Source organism: Amblyomma mixtum, chromosome 8 (genome assembly GCF_055824585.1).
Source record: "Amblyomma mixtum isolate Tamu chromosome 8, ASM5582458v1, whole genome shotgun sequence".
Taxonomy (NCBI): domain Eukaryota; kingdom Metazoa; phylum Arthropoda; class Arachnida; order Ixodida; family Ixodidae; genus Amblyomma; species Amblyomma mixtum.
Genome location: NC_143019.1, coordinates 59,652,843 through 59,676,571, shown reverse-complemented (window position 1 = coordinate 59,676,571; position 23,729 = coordinate 59,652,843). Strand labels below are relative to the sequence as shown.

Genomic DNA, 23,729 nt, shown 5'->3' with positions numbered 1-23,729 from the left:
AAAACCGCCGTGTCTGACCGCGTCTTGATGGCGTCGAATTTCAGAGCTCTGGTATGACACATACATGACGCCAAATCGACAGCGTGCTCTTTGACACAGGTTGTAATCAACCAGTCTGCCGCTCTTTAGCATGCAGCGAACTGTCTCCGCGAGCATTCTTGCATTTAGGCTCGATCGAGGGGATCGAACTAGCACCCTCGTGCTCGACAGCAAAGCACCACGGAGACCGAGCCGAAGCATCGGTGCGTCAAAGTTCTTCAACAAGCCATAGGCGTGGGCGTGCCGTTCCGTCGAATCCAACCGAGATGCCACGCTGACGAGGCGACGACAGGCACCGTTAAGAGAACCGCGCGAGCCGTAGAGCGCGCCAGCTGGAATTCACGAAGACTACGGCGGGGCGACGATATCGCACCATGGCGCGGGAGCACCGCGGCGAAGGCGAAAGTGACGGCCGCAGCAGAGGCAGCCGCAAGTGGCGTCTTCACTCACTTGCCAGCAGCTGAGAGCTGCTACCGAACTGCGCGGAGCAGTCCCTCTTCCCCACAGACGAGGCCCGTTTCAGCTCCCTGGCGGCCTGAAAAAAAGAGCAAGACAGAAGCCGCAGCAGCACCCTCTCCCCTCGCGCCACCTCCTCGACGCGGCGTCGCGTCAAGGCAGCGCACCTTTTCTCCTGGCCACACAGCTGGGCCGGCAGCGACTGAGAGCGCGCGTGGCTGCCGCTGCTAACGCCGGCGCGAAGAAAGAAGCACACGGAGCGAAGCGGCGGCGCGACTCCCCCCCCTTTGCCGAAGCAGCAGCAGAAGCAGCGCGGAGGGGCAGCAGCTAAAAATAATGACCGCGTGGGACCGGGTCCGGACCCCGGTTCGCACCCTCCTCGCCTCCGCCGCCGAGACCGAAGACCAGAGAGGCCCGAACCGACGGGAATCAGCGGCGGCTGAGCCGCACCAGCGGCCCCCATGCGACGACCGACGCTAGCGGTGGCGGACGAGCGAGGACCTGAACTGTCCTGGACCTTCCGGAACGACCGGGACGCGTCGCCGGAGGTCCCCGGCGGTGGAGGATCGTGACGTGCCCGGCTTGACCAGTGCACAGTGAAGTGAAAACGGGCACTGATTCTCTGGATCTCTTGAGTGTTGTCCACGCTGTTTTCTCCGCGGGACTTGGGACTACTCGGTGGACAGCGACACCAGCAATTGGTCCCCGCGAACTGCAAAAGGAAAGAGAGAAAGAGGTGTCGGTGTGGATTCCCTAACTGGAGGCAGGCATTGATTTCCAGGATTTTTTCTGTGTTGCCCGCGACAGGTCTGTGAATTGGAGAGTACGGTGAACAGAGACGACGGTGTTCAGATCGTGTCAGGTAAAAAAAGGCGGACGCCGGTGTACAAGAAGTCAGCGTGCTTGTCTCTGATGCCATCCCTGTGCTTCTACATCGCAACTGTCACTTCATAGTTTGCTTGTCCCAGTTGTTATCCCAGATCTCATTTCAACTCAGTGTTGTGGTGATGTGTGCAGCTTCCCATCAAGGATCGTCTTCATGACATTGAAATCTCTGTGCCATCCATCGCTGCTTGCCATTTTTCGTAAGTTCCGGCCACGTTACCGCACTTTGTTTATCGTATGCAACTACAGCGCAGTGGTTCACAGGGTTGCTTTAGATGGACTGCAGCTGGACCTTTTCTAAAGCGAAGCATCATAGAGGAATCCCTTCGTAGCGGTGCATAGCGGAGTAGTCTACGTTCGTAACAGTATCGAATAAAACTTGTTATCCTGCGCATTGGCACTGAGGCGTGAACAACTTAGGCCTCCGGGGTGGACTTGCAACTAAAGTGCCGTTTGTCAAGAGTTCATTGTAACTGCCGGCTACTTAGCTCGAAGACGAACAAAAACTACCTCAGGGAGCTTCGTAACAAAGACTGCTAGAAGGCTGGTGAAAACCACTTAGAAAGAACTGCAAGCGGTGTGGGCTTACTTTTTCCCGTAAACAGCAAGGCAAGCGGAGCAGTTTCATTTCTTGGACTCTTATTTCTGAGGGTCATTAGGTTACTGCGTACACAATATCAAGCTCACTTGACGACCTCGATCTCTCCAAGACTTCTTCGGCCCAGGTCTTCAAGACACGAGTATCGTTCGGAGACGTCCTCACGCACGAAAACTGCGCACGAACATTGTCAGCTGGAGAGATCTCTTCATTCGAGCTCCTTAACGCGTAAATGACACGTCCCGTGCCTGGCAGTTGAGAGTTCCCGCACAAAGAATCTTCATTCCTCCAAAGTCTTCAACGGAGGTTCACCAGGACAAGACAGCACCTTTCAAGAAAAGGATCTCCCCACAATCGGCTAACCGCCGTGTTAATTGTTGCACCTATAGAGCAATACACGTTAACATATCACGTTTTACCCATCAGGCGGGCAAGTGCTCACAGTTCGACGACCCGTCAGGACGGGCGAGTCATGTCTCAGCAGCAGCAAAGGCAGCGTCGGCGTGAATCAACACTGGGTCTCGTCAGCCGGCGCTCTCACAATGACTCCCCGGTTCGGACGGCTGCTCACCACGGCGACGAAGCTTCGGCACTCCGGCGGCGCCAGGCCTCTGGAAACAGCTGTGGGCAAATGTGAAGCGCAGCTGTAGCGTATACAGCGGCGGCCTGGTCGTGGCATCGCGCTAAAGCAGCAGCATCGGGGCTCCGTTTCAGAGCCCGAGCTGCGCGCAGCTGTGCGGCTTTGGTGTGTGAGTGCCGCAGAGCATTGTGCGTTCGGGGGAGAGGAGCGAACGAAGCGTTCATATACGTATCGAAAAAGCTCGGGCCCCGCGTTCCCTACTTCTTGGAGCGGGCTCGAGCCGAGGACTCTCTTCTGTGTCTCGCGAGTAGTCGTGTGTGACGTCAGCCGAGTGTGTCTGTGTGTGTGCGCGTGCCTGTGTGGCCGTTGTGTGTCTGTCCGCGTCGAGCCCGTGTGACGTGTCTGCTGACGGCGGCGACGACTCCTTGTGACGTGAGCGACGCGAGGAGTGAAATATTCGCGGAACGGAGGGGGAAAGGCCGAAGAAGACAAAACAAAAAGAGAGTGGTGGTGGCGAGTCGGACGAAGCTATTGGGAAGAAGACACTGGCCAAGTGTGACCCGGCAGCGAAGTTTTGTCTTTGTGTGTCCGTGTGTGTACGGAAGGCGTTTCCTGTACAGCCTTCGTCGCTCAGTGGCGTGCCCGCTTTTCGATCATCTGTAAGGCTCCCGGACGGGGAACGGGATTACGTTATGCAGCCCTGATCCAGCTCGTCTCTTTCCTTCACCGAGGAAGGTATAACCGTCGCCACGTACCTTGGGAGTGTTCGTCGAACAAGGACCGGAAGCAATCATGATTCCGAGAACGGTAAGCCGTTTATCTTGCCTCCACGATGCGACCACGCCATTGCTGACTGCGGTAGGCGGGAGAGAGTAGGATGCGAAACTAAGGATGGTTGTCAGCCAGGAGAGTAAGGAAGCGTCATCAAAGAGGGCGCTGTCCACGTTGCTTGCCTGAGCGGGGCGGGCTAGCGGGAACGAAAAAGAAATGTACAACTTACAGCCATGTATGCCGTGAATCAAATGTTCAGCCGAGTAGCCTAGGGTAACTGCAGCCTACGATAGGCCAAACGGACGCTGTGAGTCGAAGTGATGCGTGCATCCGAGCAAGCAATGCACACGCAAGCCTGGTTTCAGTCGGTTTATGCCAAATATACCTCAGAGATGGGATCTTTAGCTTGAATCATAACTGTCGATACATATAATGAGAGTCCATGTGGCAAGTGGTGGGGAATGTTGAGCTTCCTGTGTCGACTGTCTTGTGCTGTCAGCCTGTTCATAACTGACTCTGTGGCTTGAGAAAAGCTACACGTGAAAACACGAAACTCCGTTATAACAGAATTTCAGCACAATGCGTAAGAATACTGGGCGTATGTGTCTATTTTTTTACTGGAAAATAATGAAAAGTTAATGTTGCGTAGCCAATGATCTTATAGTTAGTGTTAGCCTGTATCTGGTGCTATTAGGCCTTTTGGTTATCTGCTCTTTTGTTTGTTTGTTTGTTTGTTTGTTTGTTTGTTTGTTTAGATTATTGCCTAGCCGGTTTCGACGGCTGCGTAGCGGCAGTAATGCATGATGCACAGGCACACTATAAACCTAGACTCCTTCGTTTTCGGGCTTTATTTTTATTTTTCGGAACTCGGGAGGTAATTAAAAACCCTATCGAATATTTTTTTAGCTCAAATTTGGGTACAGATCGGGTTATTCAGTGAAAGGCTTCAAGATTCCCGTTTTTTCGGGTAATTTTTTGCACCAAAGACAACTTACGCTCGTTTTTTGTGTGGGACATAAACACTCTATTTTTACTTATTTCGTAAATTACGATAATAGAAAAGCGCACTGAAAACCGTTTAACAAAATCAGATATTTTCTTTTCTCGATTATTACAATTTTCTTACAGCGTACATTACCACGTATCTCCTGCGGAGCGCTTCCGTGCCCGTGCAAGACCTGCGCGCCTTTGTTTGTACACTGTGAAAATCTTCGGTTAACAACCCAGCAACCTTTTTAAACGCACAGTACCCGTATAGCAGGACGCCGTTAGCGCATGTATCTCTTGGTACTGTGATATCAATGAGTCGTCTGGTCAGCATCCGTATATTGGCCTCTCGTTTCTAATAAGCACTTTTAGAAATTATTTTAAGTGTCATGAACAGGAAGTGATAAAACAGACTTCATATCATCAGCTAATTGAAGACACCCCTCTGGAAACAGTACAAGACATCCGCTAGTCTTCGTGCAAAGTCTTCAGCTTTGCGCCCTGGAAAGCTACTTTCTCTGGAAGGTGCATTTACAGATATAAATTTGGTATAACTCGATTTTTAAGAAATCTGTTAGGGTTGTATGAATCTGATCAAAATAAAAAAGAGTAATCCCTAGCGCACTGCCATACCATTATATGATTTTACGATCCCTTAGTGCAGACGTGTCGTTGCCCTAAGACTGAGTGTTCCCGATCACAACGCGCACTGGAAGATCGAAATAAAAAAGAAAATAAAAACAAAAAGAACGGTAAAAAAAATGATGCGCTCAGCACGGACCCTGTTTTAGCTCACGAATACAGGCTCATAACCTTGTATGGCATGCCGACCTTTTCAGGGAGTCAGTAATGGATAACGTCTTGCGCGAAACATAGATCACTGCCTGTGGAGCAGCCCGAAGGCATGCATGCTTTCAGCGTACTTAATTTATATGCGAAACACAATTCCCAGAATTTCTGCAGGGCTTAGTAGCGAACTTCTGTACAGTCAGGCAGTAGTCCGATGCATCGGCTCTATGTGCAAGCTATTATAACTACTACCCGTAGTTGAAACACAATCCACAGCGCATCTTCATTTCGCCGACTGCACAGACGAAAACATGCAGTCGAAACTGAAGAACAATGCGTGCTTTATCCGGTTTCCGTGCCTGGGCAATCACTTGCAACAATGGCAGTACGGAGACTTGCACAAAGCATACGGACCTTACAGAGCAAGGTCCTTGTCGACGAAGTTAGAACGAACGCTACACAAACATGCGGGCCGATCGAGTATGAAAACAATGGCGCGGGTTTACAGGGAGGACATGACCCTCTTCCTGTCCGTCGTGCCTCACGAGATAGGTGGGTCGGATGAATCTATTCTTTTTCCGCATGATTAAAGCAGCGACGGTGTGGACGATGCTACTGACAAAAATACGTCCGGTCTTTGTCGAAAGCGGCTGACAGTGCACGTGTACGTAAGTGTCATTTAGGCAAATGAGTTCAGCGTCGTTACACGTTCCGACGAACCGCATTACTGCTTTCAGAGAGGAAGGATCTACATCGTCAGCACACGCTTTGGTGCTGCTATAAATGTTATTGTTTCACCAACCGGCATAGACGGCATTAACCGTGTAATTCACTCCCCAACAACTGCGTCATCTTTGTAATTTTGTAGGAAACGTCGCATCGTAACTATTTCAGCGTGACTGGAGCCCCCCGCTCCCTAGTTGGCTTCTGTTTCGACGGTGACAAATTAGATAAGCCGAACATACACCGTCTTGCGCTTTAAGCAAATTTGCAAATACACTGATACACGGGAGGTCAAATATTTGCGTCCACCCATTTGCTGCTGAAGAAATGCGTGCACTGTTGTTTTAAGCCCCAACGCCTATCTCTACAAAGACTCCTACCTCGGTAACTGCAGTCGTTAACTGCAGTCGTTAACCGTCCATATATGATCGATCACCTGCAGGTTTGTAAACAAGGCACGCTGCATCTCCTATATCCTGTTGCCAAGTCCAACCGTTGACCACTAATTCGAAATTTAAATCGAACACACCACCTCGGGTTCTGTTTCGAGTCTCAAGAGGCTGGAAACAGTTTCGTGACAGTAATGCTATGAAGGACATAACATTTTTCTCCCGAGGTCCGAATGTGCACTTTGCGGCTTTTACACATTTCCGCTCGACGGAGGCGGCATTTAAAGGTTGCATAAACTTTGTTTAAGGCTTCATAAACTTCGAATTTTTGTTCTGTGTGACCGATTTTCTTATTAAATCGAATTAAACGTCCTGGCCCCCGCCTTTTTTTTTTTTTTTAACTCACCTCCGAAAGTAGGAGGAGTGAACCAGCGCGGGGAGTGCCTTTCGGCCAGTCTCTGTCGCTTTTATTTTGTTTTTTAGGTTTTCATGAATAAATAATTTGAGTAGCCGACAAAATAGCCGCAAATTACCCACGGAAATAAAAATACGCGTGGACTCTTTGCTTTACGTATCACTCCGCCGATGGCAAAGCGGCAACCGCCACGCGACTGGCTGTAAGGCCCTCCACGCGTTTGTTGACTCCTCCTATCGGAGGAGAGTTCAAAAAAAAAAAAAAAAGCCGGAGCCAGGACGTTCAATTCGATTTAATAGGGAAATCAACCTAACAGGACAATAATTCGAAGTTTCCAAGAATGCTTGCAACTTGCAGACCGAGTTCCCGAGGTGAAAAGAAGAGCTCAGAATCCTCTTCAGTGCACCTTTAAGAGAGCATTGGGTGAAAGGCCGTTAGAATTTTCGTCATCAGGACGGCAGAAATCACGTGAAAAAAGGACAGCAAACGACTAAATGATCTTGAATTATGCTCTCTCTGTTTACTTTACTTGCGGGCAGGGCACTTTTTTCTTACTTATTTTTAAGCCCACACTAATATCTGTTTACTTTACTGTACGTGGTGCAGGCAAGGGCTTATTATTTTTATTTCCTTTTGGTTACCCCAACCTAACAAATGTTTGTTATACTCCAGAACAAAAAGTGAGAGTCCGCTGAACTAGGAAAACATTTAAGTGATCAAAGTACATCGCAGATTTCGTCACCATGACAACAACAATGGCGTAACAAAGGGGCTGAACCCAGCTTTACGAACTTGAATGATATGCATTTACTGTGCACTAACATAAGAGTGAAAATTATTGCTATTGTACGCACTCTTGAAGGCAACGTATGTATAATTCTATAATGGCGCACATCACGTCGGTGTTGAAGAAACGGGGAACTTAACCTTGAAACTCTATCGTGGTGTCCTCAGCGCTAGATTATATGTTCGCTGAGGCTTATTTGCATCAAGCGTATATTTCCTTATTTTACAAGCTAGGGTTCTTCATTTCTGCTTCGTTGTAGTAATTAATCATTATTGACTGCACTGCGGGTCCATCTCGTCTCTACTTGTCTGTTTGGTGATGAAATGTTGTGCAGTTGTTGTTGCCCACACATGTTTAAACATGTGTGGGCAACAACAATAAAACATCGCCTTTTGCTCTGTTTTATTAGGAATCTATACCAACTAGCCCAACTCAACGTTTTAGCCGCCGCGGTGGCTCAGCGGTTATGGTGCTCGGCTGCTGACCCAAAAGACGCGGGTTCGATCCCGGCCGCGGCGGCTAGAATTTCTTTGGAGGAGAAATTCTAGAGGCCCGTGTACTGTGCGATGTCAGTGCACGTTAAAGAACCCCAGGTGGTCGAAATTTCCGGAGCCCTTCACTACGGCGTCTCTCATAGCCTTAGTCGCTTTGGGACGTTAAACCCCATAAACCAAACCAAACCAACTCAACGTTTTGCTAAGCGTTGAAGGCGGCCCGTTATCCAGAAAATCGGTGTAGGCGTTGTAAAAGAATGACGAGCATGACTCTGGCAGGCGGTCTCACATATCGGTGGACACCTCTACCGCGCCGTGAGGGAAGGAAGGATGGTGGGAGTGAAAGAGAGAAAGAGGTGCCGTAGTGGAGGGCTCCGGAATAATTTCGACCACCTGGGGATCCTTGAGCCGGAGTACCCGTGTTCGAACCCGACCGCGGCGGCCGCGTTTCGATGGAGGCAAAACGTAAAAAGGCGCCCGTGTGCTGTTGAATGTCAGTGCACGTTAAAGATCCCCAGGTGGTCGGAATTATTCCGGAGACCTCCACTACGGCACCTCTTTCTGCCTTTCTTCTTTCACTCCCACCTTTAGCCCTTCTCTTACGGCGCGGTTCGGGTGTCCAACAAGATATGTGAGACGGTTGCTGCGTCATTTCCTTTCCTCAAAAACCAGTTTTCCTGGGGGTCTTTGCGGTGGAGTTGATACAGCTCCCTTCTCCCGAGCGGTGGGAGGCCGTGCTGGTCAGCTCGGACCCCAAGATTCAAGTACGGGCAATCGAGCGGGCCAATGAGGTCGCCGCCAGCCATGGGCTAGCGGCCATCTAGTACGTGTCTCCTGCAACCTGCTCTCGACGCAATAAATGTTTTACAGTCCAATTAACGGGCACTGACATCGCACAGCACAGCCTTCGGTTTTCTCCTCCAATGAAACGCGCCGTCGCGGGATGAAACGTTGGATATTGCAGCTGCTGCGCGATTGCAAAACCCAAAGAAAAATTGTGAGAAAGAAGAGAAAGGAAGGAAACGCGGGGCGAGTATCGCTTGCAGCCTCGTAAACAAAAGCACCTGCAGAAAAACAAAAACAAAAAAGCAACGATGCGCTGCTACAGCGCTGCTGTCAAAGGCCAAATTTAGTGCTATGTAGTCGGTGTTTACCCCACGGGTCGCCACTCGCCGGACGTATTATTTAGGTTTCTTTGTTTCTGTTCTGCTTCGAAAATAATCCACCTTTTCTTTTTTTTTCTTTTCAATGCGAGGTATTTCGCTCATGGGTGAAATGCACGACCCTTGCAGCCCGTGGTGAGAGAACCTTTAAGCCTTATAGAGGAACAGTCTTTGTCAGACAAGGGTCATGTGATCAGTATTATATGGAGAACTTTGCTGTGTTCGTTCAAACGCAAGCATATTACCACCTTTTTTTCCTAAACACGCATGCGCGGCAACAAATCTATACGCCTCTTCAGGGAGACTAAGACGGCTTCTGCGGCAGAATAATACCAATGCCGGCGGGCATCAGAAAACAGGCGAATAAATAAACTAATTAGCCGGTTAATTAAATTCTAATAATTAACTGTTTAGCTGTTAGTTACAGACCTGGTTGCAATTAGAGATTTGTAGCGGGTCGTTAGTAATAGCCATATCAGTTTTTAGAATTTCGAAAAAGGCAATTACAGTCGTCGCTTTGGCTCCACAAAGTTTGGCTATTTCGACAAGTCACGTGCACTGGAGGGATTGCTTTGCCGGCATGCTTTTCGAAAACGCATGTATTTTAGCACGATGCAGCCAAATTTAGTTGAGCCGTAGCAGTGAGGGTGATCGCTTTGTGAAATTCCAAAAACTGATATATTACGAACGACCGGTTACAGATCTGATTGCAGCCAGCTGTGCAATTGTACCAGTTAAAAAGTTAATTACCAGAAATTAGTTAATCGGCTAACTAGTCAACTTTATTCAGCCGTTTTCCGATGTCCGCCGGCAATGGTCTGCCTCAGAAGCCGTCTTCATAAGTCAAGAAGCCTATTTTTAAAATTAGTGATCAGCTTCCCTGGAACGCTTTATAGCAAGGTGTGTTGCTGGGCGAGTTGGTTGGGATTCATCTTGAGAAAAAACAGCGCTTGCAGACAAAGGACCAGAACAAGAAGGACACACAACTGCGCTGACTAACAACTTTTATTTCGGAAGGGGGCCGATCCGCGCCTTTTATACAAACTAGAGGGATTGATGCGCACGCGCACAAATCAGCAAAGTGGGAGCATGGAAAGAGCCAATACATAGACCAACTATTCTTATCGTCACTGATAACCAACAACGCAGCCAAAACAAGCGAGAGAAGAAAAAAGAAAAAAGAGATAGAAACAACGGGGGAAACAAAGGCAGGGAGCGTAAAGAAACAATTCCAAAAAGTTCTAAAAAGATCCCGAAGAAGCCAACAACCAACACGACTAAACGAATGACGATGAAAGGTGACAAAGATGAACAGACAAGCATAAAAAGTGCAGGAAAAGCCTGCGGAAGATGTAAAAAAGCGGCACAGCTAAAAGATGACGGAATTAAAAGCGTTAAAACAGATACAAGCAAAAACCTGAGAAGCCGATGAGAATAAAAACAAGCAGGAAAGGTGGTCACTAAAACATGAAATTGAACAGACAACAGATCTCTAAAAACAAGCAATGAATCGTAAAAAACGTGTGGGCGATAAAACCTAAGGTGAAATAACAGAGAAGTTTTTACAGAAAAGTTTAAGATGGAAAACATCGCAAAAAGTGGGCGCCAACAAAACATCACGGAATGAAACCAAAAGAATGCACTGAATCAAATCGAAGCAGAGAGGAATGAACACTCTTTGTCTAACAGCGCAACTGATGGTGTGCTAACACACTCATCTTTTAGCTTGCTAATAGTGGCTGCTTCAATGATTTCTCGGGTCAGTTGATTTAAGTTTTTTGCCAGAATATCTGTTTCCTTGAAAGTGGGGGAGATGCGTCGGCAAGGACTGCAATCACGGCAGTGGATGGCCAAATTACCGGACCTTTTATCCTCAGCATTAGCTTTATGCTCTAATAACCGCTTGTTGATACATCGGCCTGTTTTGCCGATGTACTTCAACTGCAGGGTAAAGGGATCGAATAGACAACACCCGACGAGCATGCTACGAACGGATCCCGATGCTTAACTGTGCAGTCTGGAATTTTTTCCCCAGAGCCGTTGACCTTTCTGCAGAGTCTAGAAAGCCGGTGAGGAGCAGAGAAAATGACGTCTACCCCTGCCCTTTTTCCAATTCTTTTTAGATTGTGGGACAGTTGGTGGATGTAGGGTATTACAGCTACCTTTTTATTGCGACTCTGCCCTTCCCTTGAGGTTAAGTTCTTTCCTTGCCACGTTTTCAACATTTCCTGAGCAACTGAGGAGAGGAGTAAGGCCGGGTACCCAGAGCTGAGAAGCCTCTGCGCTTGTTCTGGTCCTTTGTCTGCAAGCGCTGTTTTTTCTCAAGATGAACGCTTTATAGCTTGTTCGTGGTGCATTGTACTAGCTCGTTTGTAACGTTTGTCAGGGCACTCTCTAAAAAATTGCTAAAATGAGTCCAAACTGCACCTATAGATAAACAACTAACCCATGTTCCTTTTGATGTTAATTGCTCAGGGAGTACTGATTTCTACTTGAGTGACTCTGGGTTATGGAAGCGCAGTTAGTTCCCAAAAGGTCTAACCCCTGCAGCACGTCTAATCCTTTAGGGCTTAGACCGTGGAATTCCAAAAACGCACGCGGGGCGTCTTGAAAGGTCATCTACGGCGTGGGAGAAGAGAAATAAGCAAGCTCTATTGACGTCCTTCCGTCGCGCCATTAAATTATACGAACGTCAGCGCGGTACTTGCGTGCGGCTTTCCCTTCTGGAAGAGAGACAGCTAGGTGCACTCCGGACTATGCAGACCTCGTGGCTTGCCGAGAACACTGGGCCGTTGTTTACTTTTATGCGTTTAACGAGATGCCACTCGCGGATGTTGGCATATATGCGCGGACATATATGCGCGGGAGTGCGGGCTTTGCTCGTTGCACTCGCAGCACCGCGGGAATCTAATGTGACTCGGCCATTCGCATCGCTATTGTCTGAACTAATGTACAGTCTTTGTCAAGAGTAACCAGGCTCCATGGTTTCCTTCTCATTCTTATAACAGAGCCCTCACGGCTTCTCTTAAGATCTTTGAAGGTGAGAACAGGGGTTCTTCTTACGATACAGATATTTAGAGCTTGAGGGCTGGCATGATAGCTTTAATATACGACTGAGAAGGAAAACGTGCAGCATGGCTACTTTTGACAAAGGCTGTACATGCCGCTGTTTCGAGGCATGTAGTTTATCAGAAGAGGGAGTTTTCGGCAGCAGGCCAGAGAGCTTTAGCTACGCGGTTGCCAGCGCTGCCTAGCTACGACTTCGAGTGCTCCCATACGTGCACGTCGCTACTATAGTATACGAGTGCGTTTGTGAATCGACATTTCTGACTGCACTTCCAGGACTCCGAGCGTTCAGCTAAAACTCTCTATTGGAGAATTTTGGCATACCATCGGCGCATCACCGCTGCTGTTACCGCCCTGCTGGTTAGTAAGCAGATGCAGATTTACTGATTGCCCATTAACGCACCCTTAACTGCTCCGCAGCGTCCTCGGCGGAAGCGGTGATTGTAGCCCTAACGGTATCCATGGTTCATCGTACGCTAGTTCACCGCTACCCCTTCCGCCAAGTGGCATGCTGTATCTATACTGCGCGCGCGCTAAGTTATGTTGGCGCTGTCATATTGCGGCGCACAAAAAGAAAATGGTGTATGTTTAAACCGATCTACGACACCCATGAGAAGGCAAACGTAGCAGGGGGCGGCAGAAAATTAGGTGGGCGGATGAGATTAAGAAATTTGCGGGAATATGGTGGCCGCGGCTGGCAAAGGACAGGGTTAATTGGAGAGACACGGGAGAGGCCTTTGCCCTGCAGTGGGCGTAGGCAGGCTGATGATGATGATGATGATGATGATGATGATGATGATGACAACACCCATAAAGGAAAGAGCATGGTTGCAACTGCCACCACCCCGATTCAAAGGGGAAGCTCCTATCTTCAATCCTTCCATCGATCCAGAAGCGATGGCGCGAAGGGTAGACGAGGATATGGCCATCCTAAAAAATTGTTGGCCCTCATAAAAAAGTCCTAGCTCTTCCTACAGCCCTCATTAGTCTCCCTCGTCGGTCAGCGAGTACGTGAAACTTTCGCCGCTGTATATTAGCCATTCGTCTTATTTTTTTTTTATCTTTATGACCCGCAAAGCTGCAGCGGCATCGTGTCTCCCTAAAATATGACTGGCTGCCGCTCTAGAAGATCCTGGCAGTACTATTATGATACATTCCAGCGGCTAAAAAGACACGGACGAAGGTAGACGAGACAGGACGAACGCCGGTTTTTTTTTTTTTTGACTTCAACTGAGGTTTATTTCACAAACAGCGATAATATACAAAAGGGGGCGCAAGGAAAAGTAATCCGTGACAAGATTAACCCATAATCAAAAAAGTGCAGAAGGCTCCTTTGCCATGCCACTCATGTTTTCCACATCGGCGCACCTGCTATCTATCGCCTACCTGGCTGAATCCACCCGTTTGCCTTCAGGTAATCTATTTCTTTTTTGTTTAGCGCCACAGAAGGGCTGCTGACGCAGTTTTCTTTGTCATTGAAAATACTGAACGCTTCAAAAATTTCTCGGCTCTTTTGAGTCTTAAATCTGCGCATCACACTTGTCCTTTCTAAAAACGCCTTACATGCTGGCTTGTGTGAGCAACGGCGAATGTGGTCGGCTAGGTGACCTCCGCCAGATAACGAATGGGCTGTCCGGCGATGCTCTAGCAAGCGTTCGTTGAGGCAGCGTCCCGTCTGTCCGATATACCGTCTGCCACAGGCGAGGGGGATGCTGTACCGGCGTTCGTCCTGTCTCGTCTACCTTCGTCCGTGTCTTTTTAGCCGCTGGAATGTATCATAATAGTACTACCAACCAACTAGCCCAACTTTCTACGCTTAAAGATCCTGGCGCCGTCTCCGGACGCGAGGCCTTCTCTGTCCCATCCACGTTGTCCGGGGGCTGGAGAAGCGAACCGCGGCCCGGTTCTGACAGAGAACGGGGCCTTCTCGCTGAAAAGAACAGACAAAACCCCTGCGCAGTGATGTCTGTTCTTTCCTGTCGTCCCCGTCCCTCAGATCGTGTCGTCTCCGCTGAAACACCGGGTACAGCTATGTGTGTGGCACCCGTATAGCATGTATACCTGTCGTCCTTGGATCCGCAGCTAGCTTGGGCTGTGCGTATACAGTTTTAGCTCGCGAGCAGGCGGGGTCTTGCCCCACCTGGCTAGCGGCCGCCGCCGGCACCACGTCATCCGTTTTATTAGAGCAGCGGACGGACAGAAACACAAGAGCGGCGAAGCTCGGGAACAATTAGAGAGGGAGCGCCGAGAGCAGTGCCGCGGGACCTCTATCTTTAGCAGCCGCGAGAATAAGAAGCCAGGCGACGATGCGGTAACCGTGCGGCTCGAGAGCGTGCGGTACGCGTTTATAGTAACGGCAGACTCCGATCCACGTTAGCGCTGGGTCGCTTAACCTTGGAGCGGTGGGCGGCGCTCCCCCGATGAAGAGAGTCACATGAGGAAGTTCGAGAGAGTGCGGCCAACTCGGAGTGGTGGTGTCACGTGGTCTCTCTCCACAGCGTGTTGCTGCAGGCGTACAGAGGGCACCACGTTTAGAGGGAACGTTCGAACGTGGTCACACATTAAGGCGAAAGCCTTTAATGGCTCATACTGTCGTCCGTTAGCGGAGGGTGTCACATCTTTGGCAGCGTGTTAACTCGGGAAAAAAGATGAGGAAACGAATGGTTGTTTCAGATAGAGGAGGGAAAAATGAACCTAGAAGCCACGTTTGATGACTGTAGAGTAATCAGTTAATTAATTATAGTAAAAAATGCCAGAATTGCGTCGAAATAACGCCGACGTCGATATAGCCACGGGAACGGTTTGACGTCACATCCACCGGAAGTCGTCACGGCATAGTGAAAATTGTCACAGAATGTTCGGGAAAACGCCGGATTTGTCTCAGATTAGATGGAAAAATGTTTAATTAGGCGTAATTAACACTTAAGATCCCCGACAGATTTATAATTTGGGTATCGATATAGCCACGGGAATGGTTTCTCGCGGTGCCAACTGCGGGCGCACTGTCGCAGCCTGGGTCCTATCACAGCGTATGGTCACGCTGTCTTTGCATGGCGTTCGCAGATGGCGCTGCGTGAAACGGAGAACCACGTGGTGAAGTGTTCCCACTAAATGTGTTCCAAAATGTATATCAGCGCTAAATGGAGTGAGAACACAGAAACATTGAAAACAATTCACATATAAACACCTAATTACATTATGTGTTGGCAATGCGATAGAATTAGAAGCTGATGATGCCTTTACCGGAAGCGAGGTCACATCCCTTCAGCCAGTGTGCATTGTTCGGCCTGGTGACGTCACTTCTTTCCAGCCAATCAGCGAATTTAATGACCAATGACGCGCTTTTTTCCCCCGATGATACTTCTAATGCTATCGTATTAATACCATCTGCTGAAGAGAAAATACGGGTGGGTTGCATTAACACTTCCGAAGACCGGTCTTCGAGTCTTTTAAGTTAAAATCAAATGCACTGTCATTCAGTCTGCCTCAAATTAATATCTCGTTTGAGTTTACGTGTTTCAGTTGCGCTGTTCGCATTCCATTTGACGCTTATTCCTAATGTGTACGCGTTGTCTAAAAAATCTCGGCGGCTTTTCGTCTTGAACACATAACACGGAACACAGTGTGCAAACTATAGGTATAGTCAGAATGAGAAGTTGGTCTAGTTAGAGTTGACCGATTGAAGGCACAGTAATTAACGGCTTTCGCTCTGCCCTTCGTCGCTTAAAATCGACGATCGTTATTTATTCAGTCACCGCAACACACATGCATTCTGGGTTTTGAAAGTGAGACACGAATACTGCGCACTACCATGAAGGCGCTCAGTGTAGTGTTGTGTGCTCCGGTGCTCGAATCTGATGTGAAAGCTTCACGTAACGTCGAAGAGACGCTCTGCACATTTTGTTACACATCGATGTCACATAACGACGCGAATGGTAACGCGTTAGGCGCGTTTTCAGTTCACCACCGTAGTTTGGGTTATTGGTTTATTGGGGTTTAACGTCCCGAAGCGACTCAGGCTATGAGGGACGCCGTAGTGAAGGGCTCCGGAAATTTCGACCACCTGGGGTTCCTTATTGGGTTTGGTTTATTGGTTTATTGGGGTTTAAAGTCCCGAAGCAACTCAGGCTATGAGGGACGTCGTAGTGAAGGGCTCCGGAAATTCGAACACTTGGGGTTCCTTATCATGTTTGGTTTATTGGGGTTTAACGTACCGAAGCAACTCAGGCTATGAGGGGCGCCGTAGTGAAGGGCTCCGGAAATTTCGACCACCTGGGGTTCCTTATCATGTTTGGTTTATTGGTTTATTGGGGCTTAACGTACCGAAGCAACCCAGGCTATGAGGGACGCCGTAGTGAAGGGCTCCGGAAATTTCGGCCACCTGGGCTTCCTTATCGTTCACTGACATCGCACAGCACAGGGACCTCTAGAATTTCGCCTTCATCGAAATTCGGCCGCCGCGGCCGGTATCGAACCCGCGTCTTTCGGGTAAGTAGCTGAGCGCCGTAACCACTGAGCCACCGCGGCGGGTAGTTCACCACCTTAGTCCGCGTTTTATTTCTGTCTGTGGAGCACGAAGTAGAGGTTCGGCGAGACCGAGCGAAGGACATCAAGAAGGACAGGACGTCTAGAAAGAGAGGCAGGAGGCAGTCCTAGTCAGAGCATCCTCATTCGCCGAATGAAAAGCTCGTGACAGCGTGCAATGACTTGGGCGCGCATTGTTCCCAAGCAGTGTGATACGATGGCGCTCCCTGCTGAGATCTGGAGACTACGAGTGAAGCTGCGTTGCACGTTGGGAGCACGTGCTACGGGCTCCTTCTCTTTCTTTCGGTAGAGAAGGAGGGCGAGGGTCTGCGTGTGGGAGGAGCGGGTGTGTGGAGCCTTCGATGACGTCACAGCCGAGCTCCGCAGATGGTGTTGGAAATTCCACGCAATCACTCATCAAAGCAACGCATTGCTGTACGGGGCAGTTCTAGCCAGATCGAGCCGATGCATCACGAAACATTGCCGTGCGAGGCAAACAAAGATGTAGTGAATTAATGCGTATCAGAGCAAAGATAGGGAACCGAACGCAAAGCGCTGTATTGCTAAGCAATGTACAGTGCAAGGTAATTGTAGCTAACGCAAAAAAAAATTTTGGACATGCTGCACGGAACAGCAAACATGAATTCTGAATTTCAGTTCAACGCGTGATTAAGATTGTTACTAATAGCAGTGAGATGGAACGTCGAGTTCAGTAGCAAAGCGTCGAAAAGAATAAAGATAACTGCGGAAAACAGTCATATTAATGGAGGTAATATATACGCGATTGATCCTATGCGTCCGATATTTGTCCGATAGGAATAGAAGCACAGATGGAAATTGACCATTACACGAACAGGCATTTGTTCGTTTACATGATCGCAAACCATCTTTACGCTCGTCCAATAAAAGCTGGCAAAATCACAAGACAGACAGCCTCGCTCGCGTCACTTGTACTCGTCTAAAGGCAGTATATCATTGCAGAAATTCGGAGAAAACGGACAAAGCAAACGCGTGCATTCCGTTCGACAGTACTTGTTGCAAATCGTTTCCTTTTGCAGGAGATCGATAAGCGCGCAGCCGTATGCGCCAGGTCGGAGCCAGCGCGCAGCGTATGTGCGCTATGAATCTGGGACGAAATACACTCGTACAACGACATATACCGACAGCTGCGCATATGGAACTGCTTTCCGACGTTTATTATTGTTTTTTGTCACGACGGACGCAGCTTTAGAGCGTCGCGCGGCCCCATAAAACACACTCGGGTCGCTCTGTACACGGGGACAGAGCAGACATGTGCTCGCCCCGTCTGCGACTGTCTCTGTATCTCAACTATTTGGAGCAACTGCATGCTGCATGGTAGCTAGGGCTACGTCGTAGCGCAGGATGAAATATGCGCCCGTTTTTTTCGGGCAGTCGTTTGGCGACGATGACTTTAGAAAGTGGAGGATGTAAAAAGTTAGACACTTCAGAGAGCACGAGCGAGCTTAGTGCAGAGAGAGAAGAGCTGACATGTTTTTCCCTGCCTGAGAATTGAAGGCCAGTGAAAGCCAGCGCCTATAACGTGAGAGTGAAATGTATAGGGTGCCATCCTGCCGTCGCATTCAGTCGTGGAAATCATGCTCTGACCGTAATAAAAAAGGTAGTGAGTTAGTAACATAGAGTCCATTGGAACAGTGCACAGGACATGATTGCAGACAGGCAGTACAGGCGTTATCAGCTGGTGACACTATCAGCTACCAAAGTTGGTCTGGTGGCGTCGTGCCACCAGTGCTGGTGTTAGACCAATTGTCGTGGTCTGTTGGTTGATATAGTTGGCAGAAATCAACTGGTGGTCCAGGCGCCTGCGTTGTCGTGATTCTGCTGTCCTCACGCTCTTCCGATAATGCCACATTCAGGTCCAGCTTCGCCCATTCATCATTCTTGCTAATAGAGAATTTTAGTACAGTGTAGACGAATAAGTCATTAAAACTTCGTGTTGGGCGAGTTGGTAGTTCATTTTGATGTAGAAAGGTTCGTAGCGCAAACGAAGACACGGACAAGAGAGACAAAACACACACACAAGCGCTTGTGTGTGCCTTTCGTCTCTCTTGTCCGTGTCTTCGTTTGCGCTATATACCCTTCTACATCAAGACGAATGCGAGTTCACCGGACGCCGGCTGCGCACGCGTGGTAGCATGGGTGGGGCCAGGCGTCGACAACTGTGTTTGCGCAGCCGGCGTCCGTTAAACTGGTATCCGTCTACGCTAATATGTGTCCGCTATGCTAAAAGTCTCTAATGTATGATAAATTCTTGTGCGAAGTGGAGCAGAATTGACTGAAGAAATTCGCTCATGACTTGTAGGTGCACGTTAGAGTAGGTGCACGGAATCGTTAGAGTCCGCCATTACGCGCACTCCACTTTGTACAGTCGACGAAAAAGCCACCAAGCTGCCCAGCATGAAACGGTGAAGTCTTATTGTTGAACTAGGTGGCGCACGTAGCCGATAAATCCTGACCCTGCTACTTAGAACTCATCGTGTGCGTTGCGGAAGTGCACATCATCGTGCAACGCCTTAAAAATTCAAAATTCTAATGCAGCCTCTATGGACGCAACGCTTCTAGCCGTGTATTTCTCCACTGATTGTCATGCGCCGACCGCCTTTGCCTGTCGGGCTGACGCTAATGAAACACTTCTAGCTTCTCTAGTGAAGCAGCGCAACGGCACAAGGCCAAGGGAAGAAGAGGACAAACACAGCGCTGAACAGCGGACAAACATCAGCGCTCTGTTTGCCCTCTTCTTCCGTTGGCCTTGTGCCGTTGCGCTGCTTCACTAGATATGTCAGACCAACTCGCCCACCAATTCATGTTGTAATGAAACACTGCCAGTCTTTGGAATCCCGGCCGGCCTCTAGATATAAGTCGAACCTCGAAACGGTTTATAACGAAGTACTGGATAGAACGAAGGAATGATGATTCTCCTTAGGAAGCTTGGTCAACACCGGCTATAACGAAGTGGCGGCTATACCGAAGTAATCGCCGGGCCCCTTAAACTTGTTATAATGAGGTTAAACTTCGTAATCACTTTCACCCATTGCTGTGTGGTGCAGACAACGCTCGATGATTTCCTATTTGACTTTTCATTCAAGCTCCGGATACGTATTACTAACAAAGATCCGGAGATCGTAGTAAGGGTCGATAGTCAAGAGCTACTGTTATAGACGCACAGGCAGAGCTGTACGAGCACCTCCTCTTGTCTGTCGACTGCTTCACTCGATCACTTATGGCCTAAGCCGCACTGCGCCAACGATCTTTGAAGGACAACGTTTAGTGAAAGCATTCGAGCAAGCTTCGACTTGACGCATCGAAGCCATCCATCCCATACGAATCTATCTCTATCGCCCTGCGACTATGAAACATTACTCAGGTATCGAACCCGGTACCTCATGATGAGAAGCAGAAAGACTAAGCCGGTAAGCCAATCTCCACCGATGAAAGGCGCACAGAAGGCCGATAGTAAAAAAAAAAAAACAAGAGAGCGAGAGAAACGTGGAATAATGATACGAATGGTTTATAAAAAAGAAAAAAAGAAAGACCTACACACTGCGGAGCGAACGTGAAAAAAAAAAGAAGGCAATAGGAGCAAGAAGGAAAGCCACCGAAGAGGAATGAATTCAATGACCGTGAATTCCGGTCCTCAGCCTGCGGTCTATACTTGTTTAAAAGATAAAATTTTGGGCTTTGCGGACTGTAGATTTTAATTCAATATAACCGAAAATAGCATGAAATGCCAGGCGCGTGTCTCTGTGCCGGGTGCTATGATTGTACAAGGTGCAGACAATTTAGTAAAAATAATGATTTTTTTCAGCCAAAATGGAGCAGTGCGTACTATACATAGGGTGCGGACTGCACGCCGGAAATTGCGGTAGAAAGAAAGGCAGTGTTCTTAGCAGATATATTTGAAGGGAAGGACAAGGGAAATGAACCTTTAGTTTATAGTTTATAAGTTTATAATGCACATATGTGTGGGCAGCGAAGTCCAGGTGTCCTCCTTGGCTCGCACAGACTTCGCGGCATGTGCGTAAATAACCGGCGAATGTCACCGCAGACGTCCTTGCATTTCCCCGGCCTCCCTCGCCCAGTTTTAACGACCAAGAGCCGGCGAGACACTCGAACGTGCGACATTCTTTGCTCGTTTAAAAGCGCCTTGCGAAACTTGCTTTGCGTGCGTGCACTGTAGGCCTTTTCCTAAACAAGCAGACCTCACTTTTTACGCGTAAACGCCTGCAATAAGTCGCGTGATGTTTGGGCCATTCCAGCTTCTAACTCCTATCATTCGTCAGCTGGTAACCCTGTCGTTTTATTCTTATCGAAAAGTTGTCTTGAATTCCTCACATATTCTAATGGAATATAGCTACACATTTTAGTACTGGTAGCTTTTTTTTTTTTCAAGTTCTCTGTCGAACTTCTGTTTTCGTAGAAAGTACACTCTAAACACGATGCCTATATGGGAGTAAGCTAGTGGAGTAAGGAAGTGCGCTAGAGGACAGCTTAGTTTCTTTTTACGCTTTTCTGTTTAAAGTATATGTGCCGCACACAGAACTTGCAACAGAAGCTGCGACAAATGTGAAACCTAATACTATCGCATTCCACTCTTAGGGTGGCTTCAGTGTCAACATAGTTTTTTTGTATTTTTGTAATGGATGAGTACGTTAACACATATCGAGATGTACCCCCAGCCACTGCTGTGTGCATTTCCCGTCAAGAGCCGAGTTGGGCTTTGGCTGTACCCTCCAGAGCCTACCCTTACAAAAAGTTTTAGGCAGTCTATAGAGTGTCTATAGACTTCTGTCTATGAAGTCTATAGACTGTCTATAGGCAAATCCTAGAGAACAGTCTATAGGCAATACAACTGCCATAGTCTATAGACAATCTATAGATATATGGCCATACACTTTTAGTAGACACAGTCTATAGACTATGCATATACTAAAAGCAAAATCTATATAAAGACAAGAGAGTCAGTAAGAAGTCTATAGACTGTCTATAGACCATTTTTATAAGGGTATGAAGCAAACAAAATTCATTGAGTTATAGACTTGGCATTGAATGTTGGCCGCATTTCATGCGAGCTTAATTCATTGTTAAGATTTTCGTAGGCTGCAGGTCTAAGGAATGGATTCCTACTAAAAGGCCTGTTTGCTGTCTATAGAGTACATTTAGCATTTAGGCTTACTGAAGACCTCCACGCTGTCTGCCTATGGACATTCTACGGCTGTCAGTATTGAAGTCAATAACCAGCCATGATGCAGAATCAACTACTCCTGTGTTTCCACTACTGGGTCCAATAAGTTACATTCAGTTGCTTTAGGCCTGCTTAAGTTCTGAAGACTACGAAATCTGACTGGCAGAAAACCTTTTTGTCCATTTGTAGTCCGAGGCTACAGTTTGTCTTGTAGACCGTCTATTAAGAGTTTACAAGAGTCGTCTAGTAATAGCAGCACGAGACTTTATTTAGGCAAGACACTTAGGCGCCTAAGAGTCGGTCTAGCGAACAAATTTTTCTGTACGGCACAATTTACACTGAAAAACTGTTATAGGGAGCTCAAACCCGATGACCTTTGGTAAACCGTCTTCGGTAGTTGCGCGCGCTCATCCGTGACAGGTAGAGTACGACTTGTTCATACCTTTTTGTTCAACCAAAACACCCCTGTCCACTCTCCGATCCATATTTGCTTGATCTCGCAGCTACGCTTTCTGCCACTGGCTGAGACTTTTTAATAGACGCCTGCATGGAGATCTTTCTCGAAGCTCTGCCGAATGTAAGTCGAACCTCGTTATAACGAAACGGTTTATAACGAAATAATGGATATAACGAAGTAATGACGATTCTCCTTAGAAGCTCGGTCAACGCGGGCCATAACGAAGCGCTACGGTTATAACGAAGTAATCGCCGGGCCCCTACAAGTTCGTTATAACGAGGTTCAGGTGTATTTTTCTCTTTATTACTACCTCTACTCCCCCACAGTTCTTCTCACAGCCTCCTACCAAGAAAGCGTTCGACCCGGTAGCACCGCAACAGCGACGCGCGAGTCACGTGCTATACATGCACGCCCGCTCTCTTTCGCTCGGTCGTGACGGAGCAGTAAACGGGGAATCGGGTCACGACACCTGGGCCCGCAGTTGCGCCTCGACCCGATATAAACGGCGCGTTTCCTCGGAGGCGCTGTTTACTGTCGCTTTATTTTGTCTGCATGCGTTGTTGGTATGGATGCTACCGCTGTTGCTGCGGTTGGCCGCTCGTTATTTGGGGCCTTCGTTGCCGCGGAGGCACGGACTGCTGTGCCTTTTTTATTTTCGTCCATGAAAGCTTCGTGGAAGTTTTGTTAGGGACCTCGCAGCTGATTTTACGAGCCAGGTGTCGTCTTTGACGCCTGGTCTCTCGGGCTCGCCGGCATATGGGGAAAACTATTGCGTCGATGTTAGGTTCTTTGAATGTCTGAATATAAACTTCGGTGAAGTGGAAGTTTGGGCCGGTTGAAGCATAACGACAAAGTGAGAGCACCGCAGCGGTGGCCTAGTCATTTGAGCATCCGCCTCGCATGCGTGAGGTTCGGGGTGCGATCCCCAGTGCCGCCGGGCACCCACCGGTGATACAATGGGTACAAGCTTTCCCCTGGCCTGGTACTCGGCTTATTCAGGGTGAAATGCTTGGGAAATGGGTCATTGACCCCACCTTGAGCAAACGAAAAATACCTTGCGCCATGGCGCTCTTTGGCCCCAGATACCCTTCCGCCATAAAAATTCACTATCATTATCATCATCAGAACAGAACAGCGCAGGGCGGCATAGAGAGAGCTGACGTATGCTAGAATATAATAGAATATATGCGTGCGTGTGTGGTATGTGTGCGTTTGTGTTGCGTTTGGGCAGAACTCCATGAAAATTGAGCGTGACAAAAAACAGCTAGCTGTTGGGCTTGTAGTTGAATATTCAACTATACGCTGAGAAATCAACGCGTAGACATGGAACACATGAAGAGGCATTATTGTCTGGAAATTTGGATCCTCTTGAACCTTCTATTCCA

The 23,729-nt window shown here is 48.3% G+C and overlaps 1 protein-coding gene across 2 annotated transcripts in view; it reads left to right on the top strand.

Moving 5' to 3' along the window:
- The first annotated feature begins 661 nt into the window (after window positions 1–661).
- The window catches only part of LOC149332609 (potassium channel subfamily K member 1-like), a 103,567-nt gene continuing 80,499 nt past the window's right edge, over window positions 662–23,729 (top strand). Inside the window, exon 1 of one of the 2 annotated variants that reach the window (XM_089558233.1) lies at window positions 662–3,365. In XM_089558233.1, coding sequence (XP_089414359.1) covers window positions 3,351–3,365 — 15 coding nt within the window. In that variant the 5' untranslated portion in view covers window positions 662–3,350. The remainder of the gene's footprint in view (window positions 3,366–23,729) is intronic. The other variant, XM_089558232.1, reaches the window with a different exon arrangement.